The 8,931-nt window shown below is 66.2% G+C and overlaps 2 protein-coding genes across 2 annotated transcripts in view; one reads left to right on the top strand and one right to left on the bottom strand.

The window, feature by feature from the left end:
* The window catches only part of NEIL1 (nei like DNA glycosylase 1), a gene marked incomplete at its 5' end in the record, with an annotated part of 4,652 nt that extends 1,459 nt beyond the window's left edge, over nt 1–3,193 (top strand). The window contains 9 exon segments of the mRNA XM_006142682.3: nt 2–137; nt 846–965; nt 1,061–1,124; nt 1,314–1,413; nt 1,747–1,874; nt 2,198–2,225; nt 2,403–2,464; nt 2,647–2,812; nt 2,968–3,193. Of these exon segments, the coding sequence (XP_006142744.3) occupies nt 2–137; nt 846–965; nt 1,061–1,124; nt 1,314–1,413; nt 1,747–1,874; nt 2,198–2,225; nt 2,403–2,464; nt 2,647–2,812; nt 2,968–3,038 (875 nt within the window).
* The window catches only part of MAN2C1 (mannosidase alpha class 2C member 1), a 12,362-nt gene continuing 6,505 nt past the window's right edge, over nt 3,075–8,931 (bottom strand). Inside the window, 20 exon segments of the mRNA XM_006142581.3 lie at nt 3,075–3,783; nt 3,786–3,825; nt 3,892–4,001; nt 4,082–4,230; nt 4,397–4,476; nt 4,574–4,683; nt 5,009–5,152; nt 5,232–5,388; nt 5,662–5,766; nt 5,956–6,050; nt 6,218–6,309; nt 6,480–6,635; nt 6,710–6,795; nt 6,878–6,999; nt 7,206–7,329; nt 7,583–7,728; nt 7,815–7,910; nt 8,112–8,228; nt 8,307–8,399; nt 8,753–8,863. Coding sequence (XP_006142643.2) covers nt 3,541–3,783; nt 3,786–3,825; nt 3,892–4,001; nt 4,082–4,230; nt 4,397–4,476; nt 4,574–4,683; nt 5,009–5,152; nt 5,232–5,388; nt 5,662–5,766; nt 5,956–6,050; nt 6,218–6,309; nt 6,480–6,635; nt 6,710–6,795; nt 6,878–6,999; nt 7,206–7,329; nt 7,583–7,728; nt 7,815–7,910; nt 8,112–8,228; nt 8,307–8,399; nt 8,753–8,863 — 2,376 coding nt within the window. The 3' untranslated portion in view covers nt 3,075–3,540.

Consider the following 8,931-nt stretch of genomic DNA (forward strand, 5'->3'; position numbering starts at 1 on the left):
GGCTTTTACACCGCGCCCCCTGGCCCACGGCTCGCCCTGTGCTTCGTGGACATCCGTCGCTTCGGCCGCTGGGACCTCGGGGGCGAGTGGGGGCCGGACCGCGGGCCCTGCGTGCTGGGGGAGTACGAGAGGTTCAGGTAGGGCCAGGCGGGCCGTGGCTGCCTTGCGGGGCTGTCTTCCTATGCCCCCGCCCCGCACAGGCTCCCTAAGCCCTGGCTGTGGAAACCCAGAACTGACGAGGGAGGAGGGCCCTGAGGACAGCCCAGGTGGAGGCAGCTGGGCCTCCAGGCTGCCAGCTCCAACACAGTACCGTGTGGCGGACCAGGCATGGGCTCCCAGTGGCCGGGGGGCTGCCCAATCACACACATGGTCCTCAGTCAGCTTTGGCGGGCTCCCACACTTGTCTGCCCTGTGGTCTGGGTGGCTGTCCCCTGCTGCAGGAAAGGTAACAGTTCCACCCGGCATGACATCTACGAGCACCGTGTTAGCCACGGGACATGCACCTGAGTGGGTCTCCCTGAGTGGGACATGAGACGGGAGCCCACCCACCCTGGTCCTGCACAGGGGCTCCAGACACGCCAGAGGTCTGGTGACTGGTGTTCTCAGAAGTGTCCCGAGGGGTCGGAGCGCTGACGACAATGGGCCGCGGACGGCCTCGCGTGCGTTCTCTTGAACATGGCGTTTTAGATCACTCCTCACCTTTCATGATTAATTCAAATCCCACCATGCTCCCATTTAACGGATGAGGAAACCGAGGTTCCAGTTGCCAGAAGAGCAGTGGGGAACCCTCGCACCCAGTCCCTGGTGGAGAGCTGGGTCTCATGCCCCAGCCCCTGTCCCTGCAGGGACAATGTGCTGCGGAACCTGGCAGACAAGGCCTTTGACCGGCCCATCTGCGAGACTCTCCTGGACCAGAGGTTCTTCAATGGCATTGGCAACTACCTGCGGGCAGAGATACTGTACCGGTCAGCAGGCTGGCCTGGCGAGTGGGCTGGCACGGGTGGGGCAGGCATGCCTGCCTTCATGGCTGAGCATGCGCCCCCTCCTCGTCCCCACCCAGGCTGAGGATCCCCCCCTTCGAGAAGGCCCGCACCGTCCTGGAAGCCCTGCAGCAGCGCAAGCCGGTGAGGGCCCAGGGGGTCGGCCTGAGAGCACTGGTGTGGGCCGGCCAGGGCAGGGGGAGCACCAGCAGCTTGCCAGACGGTGTGTGTGGGCGTGCGGGGGCCCCCAGTTCACGGGGGAGGCCTGCTGCCTCCTGAGCAGCTCTGTCCAACATGGACTGACCGCCAGGTCCTGCCATGCTCCTTCCCCAGAGCCCGGAGCTGACCCTGAGTCAGAAGATCAGGAACAAGCTGCAGAACCCAGACCTGCTGGAGCTGTGTCACTCAGTGCCCAAGGAAGTGGTCCAGCTGGGTGAGGCCGGTCGGCGCCAGTGCAGCGAGGCGCTGGGCTCTGGGGGTGGATGTCTGCCGTGCTGGTGTCAGGCCTCCCGCCTTGTCATGTCGAGCACTTCTCCAGGCTGCCTGGGAGACCGGCCGGGCGCACTTATCCCCATTCCAGGATGGGCAGGCCCTGGCCCAGTGGGGACGCTGCCAGCCCAGGCCATGCAGCTGGAGGAGGGGGAACTTGGCCCCCTGGCTCAGTCCATCAGCTGAGCTAGCTGAGGGCTGGGCCAGGTCTACCAGGTGCCCACTCCTGCCAGCCTGAGTCCGCCCTCTGATCCCCACCTGTCCCTCTGTCCCACAGGGGGCAAAGGCTATGGGCCGGAGAGTGGAGAGGAGGACTTTGTGGCCTTCCGAGCCTGGCTGCAGTGCTATGGCATGCCAGGCATGAGCTCCCTGCGGGATCGGCAGGGCCGCACCATCTGGTTCCAGGTTTGGGCCTTTCCGCTCACACAGGCAGCCAGAGATCCCATGGGCGCGGTGGGTGGAGACCTGGGTAAACTCGGTGTTCCTATCCCTCTAGAAGCTGTGTCTTCCCAGTGCCTGTGGGGCCCAAGGCCCACACTTCCTAAGGTCTAAGCCCTCCCTGTGCTAGGCTCCTCCCTTCCTTAGCGCCCAGGGTCCCAGTTCATGGGGTGGCCCGAGGCTTCCTGGGCTCAGAGCCACACTGACCTGAAAGGATGCGAGTCCTGCCTCTGCAGGGAACCCGCCCCTGGCCCAACCCAGGCGATCCCTGAACTGCTGTTCCATTTCAGGGAGACCCAGGACCCCTGGCACCCAAAGGTAAGCCACACCTGATGTAAAAGGCAGAGGGAGTGGGAAGGACCCGGGCCCGCGAGGGCTCCAGCACCGTTCCCGGCCACACCTCCACCAATCCTGGGAGTCACCCCTGGCAGAGTGCGAGTCTGGAGAAAGGGGCGGGGGTCACAGGACCTCAATCACAGCACCTGTGTCCTACAGGGGGCAAGTCTCGCAGAAAGAAACCCAAGGCAGCACCCCCGGGTCCGGAGGACAGGACGGAGGTATGGTTCCGCACCTGCCTCTTTCCTGCACTTACTCCTGGCCTGGTGGCATTTCCTGGCCAAGCTTTTAGGCAACTGCCTTCCTTGGAGATGGGGTGGCAGAGGAGGCAATGATGGGTCCCAGACAATAGGCCTCTGAACTGCTCTGAGCTCAAGGACCCACCTGTGTCTCCCCCACTCAGGACCCTCCACCTCCAAGCAAGGCCCCTTCCCGGACACGAAGGGCACAGAGAAGCCTTCCTGAGAAGAGTACAACCCAGCAGCCTAAGGGGACCCACCTCCAGCAGGACCCACAGGCTCCCCCAGAACCTGGGAAAGGGAGGAGGAAGGGGCAACGGGCTGCCTCAGGTAGGCTTTCCTTAGCATCCCCCTTGGGACACAGGGGCAGCTCCGGGGCAGGCTCACAGGAGAGGGCCATGGCAGAGGAGGCCATGAAAGATGGTGGGGCTATCAGGGCTGGCCAGCCTGGGGGCCAGAGCTAACACACCTCTGTTCTCCCCCAGGCCGCCCCAGACCCCGGAGGATGAAGCCTGATACTCTGTCCTCGGAGCCAGACGGGACCTCGGCCTCCTAGCAGGAGGGCCTGCTTGCGTGTACCCAGCTTTTGTGCTGTCTGGCTCCGAGGCTCTGCCCTGGGGCCTCTCCGAGCTCCCAGCACCACCATGATGGTTTTAAGTGCACCCCCCACCCCACACGTTTTAAGCCCACATATAAAATGCTGTATTTTTATAAACGGGTGAAGGTGAACTTCTGGGCACCTCATGGGCTGGCTGCGGGTCTGAGATGGCGAGGCTGGACATGTCAGGAGGCCCACCTGCCCTGCCAGGCCTGCTGAGCCCCGGCCCTGCCCCAGGTCCCTGGCTCTCAGAGGACAGCCCGTCCTGCAGGAACAGCCCGCAGAGGTGCTGCAGAGACCCTGGAGCCCACCTCCACAGCCCCCCAGCCCCTGGCCCTTGCCCCCTGGCCTAGGGGAAGGACTTCCAAAATCTCATGGTGGGGGCCTCAGCCTGTGGTTGGGCCCCCAGTCTCTCATGGGGGCTGCAGCCTAGACCATCACACACAAGTAACCTTAGCTGTCAGTCCCCTGCCCCCCAAGATGGGCCCAAGGAGGGGGTTGGGGGCTGGTAGCAAGGTTCCTGATCCAAGGATTTATTGTACATGAGGTCACCTGCTTCAGGCTGGGGAGGCTGAAATACCCGGTCCCAAATCCTTCCACCAAACCCCGCCCGGGGACTCAGTTTGGGGGAGGTTGAAGCACCAGCATCAGGGACCGCACTTGGAAGGGAGAAAAGGTGAGCTTCAGGCGGGCGTCCTGCAGCGGAAGGTGGCCGGCAGGGTCTCTCCGCTCCAGGAGGTCGCAGCTGGAGAACACAAGGGCTGTGAGGCCCGCGCCAGTGTGGGCCCCCACCCCCCCGGCCTGCACTCACAGGATGGCCTCTTGGACCGGCAGCGACGTGTGCAGCCAGCAGTCCACGTGGCCACCGTGGGCCTCGTACAGCCGCAGCACCAGCGCGCGGCCCTGCGGGCTGTTCTCCGCCTGCAGGGGAGGCGGGCTGTGGGCGGGGCCGTGCTGGGCCGCCTTGGCCAGGACCCCACCCCTCAGGCGGCACCCCTTGCCTGCTTGACGGTCTCCAGCACCACTGCGGGTGAGGACAGGGAGAAGGCGCTCCAGGTGGGGGCCGGCGCCGGGCCTGGGACTGGCAGCGCCAACAGGGGGAAGTTGAGGCCGTAGGCAGCGCGGATGACACCAGCATCCTGGAAGCAGCCTGGGCGTGGCCAAAGAGGGAGGGATGCTAGGTGGAAAGGATAATGGGCTACCTTTCCACGCCTCCCCGCACCCTCCTGTTGTCAATCCCACTGACTGTGGGAGGGAGACCCCGGGGCCTTGGAGAAGGGCAGAGAGGTGACCAGGTTGCAGGCCATCGCACTCACCCTTGTGCGGCATCAGTGCGTAGGTGAACTCATGGCGCCCCATGTCAGCAGTGGCATCGGGGGCCTTAGGTGCCCGCAAGCTGGGGTGGGGAGGGCAGGTACGGATGAGCCACAACTGCTGGAGCTCACCCCAGGCCAGCACCCCACACCGGCCCAGGCCTAGGGGCGCCCACTCACAGCGAGAGGCTGAGGGTGTTTCCTTGCACTGAAGCGCCGTACTTGCTGTCGTTGAGCAGGGCCAGCCCGAAGCCGTGCTCCGACAGGTCCATCCAGCGGTGGGTCCACACCTAGAGCCCGGACCCCAGACCCACTGGTGGCCCCGGGCGCCTCCCTGTGCACTTGCTCTCTGAGAGAATGCCCGGAACCCCCTGAGGCCCAGGTCCTGCTCTAGGAGCCCTGGCCAGGCCACTGCCCCTGCCTGTAGCTCAGCTCTCCCTCTGGAAACAGGGCTACCTTTTGGCGCCCACCCCACCGAGCGACACAGGGTCAGCACGCCACAGGTCGGAAGTGGCCGGCATTGACCCTCCCCTTTACCCCACACCAGACCAGCCTCTCCCAGTCAGGGAGGAAGGAGTCCAAGCCCCTCCTTGCCCTCTGTCCCCCACCACGGACCTCGAACCGAGCCCAGTCCCACGAGGTGTTGAAGTGGGTGGGCCGCTGCAGGTGCCCGAACTGGATCTCATAGGTGGCCTGGGGGCTCCGCACACGAGCAGGGAACTCCACCTTCAGGAACTTGTGGGCCTCATGCCAGTGTACCTGGGGGTGGGATGGACAGTGCTGGCAGGGCCCGCCAAGACGCACACGGCCTAGAGGAGGCCCCGCCCTGCCCCGCTACCTCAGTGTGGAAGCGGACATAGGGGCAGCCCACGTCCAGCACGACCTCCTGGCTGAGCCGGCTGTTGGGGCTGATCTGCAGCAGGAACCAGGCGCTGCCACTCAGGCCGCCCTCAGTGCCCACGGCCAGGGTCCCAGCCTGGCCCAGCACGGGCTTCCTGTGGGGGAGTGGCACTGAGCTGGGGCAGCCTGGAACCCCGCAGTAGCAGCCCCCAGCCATGCAGAGCATACCGTGTCTCCAGGTGGTAGTCCATGACGTCCCATGCGTCCCAGTATAAGGGGACATCGTCGAACAACACGAACTGGTTCCCCACGGCTCCCTCGGCCCAGGGTCCCAGCCTGGCCCAGCACGGGCTTCCTGTGGGGGAGTGGCACTGAGCTGGGGCAGCCTGGAACCCCGCAGTAGCAGCCCCCAGCCATGCAGAGCATACCGTGTCTCCAGGTGGTAGTCCATGACGTCCCATGCGTCCCAGTATAAGGGGACATCGTCGAACAACACGAACTGGTTCCCCACGGCTCCCTCGGCGATGGCCTCCCTGCGGAGCAAGAGCATGGCACCGGCAGGCTGACCCGGCTCTTGCACTGCTCTGGGTGGGGCGGGGCAGCGAGACAGGCCCAGGGAATGGGGGACTCCTACCCTAGCCTGCCCTGCTCCACATGTGGGCGGCCAGGGGACAGAGGGATCACTTGCCAGGCACGGGGAAAGGGCAGTGAGGGGCTGGCACCTGCCGGAAGCCACGAGGACCAGGGATGTCAGGCGGCCGGTCGGATCCAGCCTCACCCGGATGATGCCGTTGTCCAGAGTCACGGAACCGTCGCTCTTGGTGAGAGGGAACCTTGAGGTGACATCTAGGGCTCCCCACAACCAGCAGCACCCCCATGGCGGCTCCAGCCCACCTCGCCTCCTCACTGCAGGCTGGGAGCTCAGGCCTCCATGTGGGCTAGCACCCCAGCACAGCCCCCAGCCCAGGACCTGCCCAGACTCACCTCCTGCACGACGAACACAGGCTGATGAGGAGGCAGGGGCTGCAGGGAGACAGGCGCAGGGGCATAGCCCATGCTGGGCACTGTCACTAGGGCTGCAGGGGCGGGAGGGTGGGCATCAGTGCGGCCTTCCTGACCTTCCAGGGACCTAGCTCGGGCAGGAGCGGGGGTTTGGGCAGCCCAAGGCAGAGCCCTCTGGGGCAGAGCCTGACCTGCTCTGCCCGGCCCGCCCCCCGCAGCAGCCTCCCTCTCCCTCGGTTAGTACCTAGGCTGTGGGCGCCACCAGGCTTCGGCAGGGCCAGCACTTCGGTGCGCTCCCAGGGCAGCGTGTTGACGAGGAGGAGGCCCTCGGGACCCGGCTCTCCGGCACACAGGGCTGCGGCCGCCGCACTGAGCAGTGTGTGGCCGTGGGAGCGGATGTCTGGGGAGAGGCTGGCTGGTCATGGTGGGTGTGGGTCTGGGCTGGGCCTGGCGCGGGCCTCGGGCCAACCTCACCTTTGTAGTGCCTCATGGCATCCTCGGCCACCAGCTGGATGCAGCTCCCAGGCACCACGTCATGGAACTGGTTCAGGAGCAGGAGCCTGCAGGGCCAGCGCAGAGCTGGAGAAGCCAGGGTGGCCGCCCGGGCACCCAAGGTGTGGTGGGGCAGGGAGGCTGGCTGACCTCCAGAGGTGCTCCAGCTGGGCTGCCGGGTACAGGAACTGGGCACTGCGGGCCAGGGCCAGGCTGCTGAGCAGCTCTGCGTCGTGCAGGATCCGCTCACACTCGCGGTTCCCCTTCTTGAGCTGAGCCAGGTAGAGTGGCAGGCCAGAGGCTGCTCAGGTACCCAGATGGCTCCCGCAGCCCTCCCTTGCTCGGAACCCTGCTGGCTCCCAGGCCTTGGGATGAGGCCTCTTGTGGGTGATCTGTCCCCAAAGCCCCCTGGCCCCACCACCTCATGGGGAAGGTGCAGTCCGCCTCCTCCATGCTCCCCGGGTACAGGGGCCCTGACCTGGGCGTGGGTGGTGTAGGTGGCATTGTGCAGCTCCAGGAAGAGCTCCCCGACCCATGTGCACAGCTGGCCCGAGTCGCCCTCCAGCGCCGAGAAGAGCTGCTCCGGAGAAGACAGCTGCACCCTGAGGAAGCACACAGGCCTGAGCCTCCCGCCAAGGGGGAACGGGCCGGAGATCCAGCCGTGGACACCCCAGGTGGGCTGCCCTCCAGGGGCTGTGAGCCCTGTCCCAGCCGCGGGGCGGGAGTCTGCAGGTGCCAACGGACAGGACTGGAGTGGGATGAGGTGCAGGGCACTGGCCCGGTGCCAGCACGAGTCTCCATGTGGGGGCCGACGGCGGGGCTGGGGAGAGGCGAGTGCTGGAGCCATGGCCTGACCTGGGCAGCCCATCGGTATTGCCCAGGCGCTTCAAGCGGTCCAGCATGGTCTGGGTGGGGCCGCCACCACCGTCCCCGAAGCCGAAGAGGAAAGCACTGTGGTTGGCCCGCCCCTTGTCCCGGTTGTTGGTCACGGTCTTCAGCACCTGGGTGGGTGGGGTGGGTCAGCACAGAACAGGACGCCCCAGCCCCTCTCGCCTGCCCCCTGCCTGGCCACTGAGTGTCCGCTCACCTCCTCCACGTTGCCCTTCATCCCATATGAGTCTCCAGGTGGGAAGTGGGCCAGCACTCGGGAACCGTCCAGCCCCTCCCAGAAAAAAGTATGGTGCTGCGGAAGGGACAGAGGCAGGGCTGCGGCAGAGCCGGGCCGCCCCGACCTGCCCCTGCCCTCCGTGCTGTGCCGCGTGGCAGAGGCCCACTGTCTGGGCAGGGTTTGCCGGTGTGCCCGGGCCCCTTTAACAAGCCCGGGGAGAGGAGAACAGAGCAGGTAGGATCCAGGCCCCCCAGGGCAGTGGCGGCCGGGGCTCACCGGGAAGGAGTTCACCAGGTTCCAGCTCAGTTTCTGGGTCAGGAAGCGCTCGATGCCACAGCCCCGCATGATCTGGGGGAGCTGCGCTGAGTAGCCAAACGTGTCCGGCAGCCAGAACTGCGGGGGAAAAGGGCCTCTGGAGCCTGGGCCCGGCGCCCCTGGACACCCCCAGCCTGGTGCGGGCCCCTGGCCTACCTCAGAACACATCTTCCCAAACTCCTGCAGGAAGAAGTTCTGACCCTGCAGGAACTGTCTCACCATGGCCTCTCCACTGGGGAGGTTCCCATCCTGGAGGCAGAGAGGGGCAGTGGCCAGTGAGGACCCACGAGGAGTGGGCTTGCTCAGGACACCCTCCCCCGTGCAGAGGCCGGGCTGCCTGGCGCCCGGGTTCTGGCCAGGCCCCAGGGGCGTCCACTGCCTCAAGGAAGAGCCTGTGCCGGTGTATGGGCAGCTGCCAGGACTGTGGCCCTCCTCCCCTTGAAGTCCCAGGCTCGGGGTATCCAGGGACCCTGACTGCAGACCCTGCCACGGAGGGGCCAGAAGGGCCTGCAGTCACCTGCCAAGTCGGGGGTGGGGGGTTGGCCACACAGGGAAGGCCGTGCCGACGTGACCTGAGGCAGAGGGGCTGCTGACACACTCACCATCTCCACCCAGGTGCCCCCCACGGGCACGAACTGCCCACGGCAGGCAAACTCCTGGAGCCGCGAGTGCAGGCCCGGGTAGTGGCTCTTCACCCACTCGAGCTGCTGCGCCTGTGGGGTGGGAGAGGCAGGGAGCTGGGCCGGGGTGACGTGGGCCCCACCCAGGGCTGTGCGTCAGG

The sequence above is a fragment of the Tupaia chinensis genome, unplaced genomic scaffold (genome assembly GCF_000334495.1).
Source record: "Tupaia chinensis unplaced genomic scaffold, TupChi_1.0 Scaffold000078_1, whole genome shotgun sequence".
Classification (NCBI taxonomy): Eukaryota; Metazoa; Chordata; class Mammalia; order Scandentia; family Tupaiidae; genus Tupaia; species Tupaia belangeri.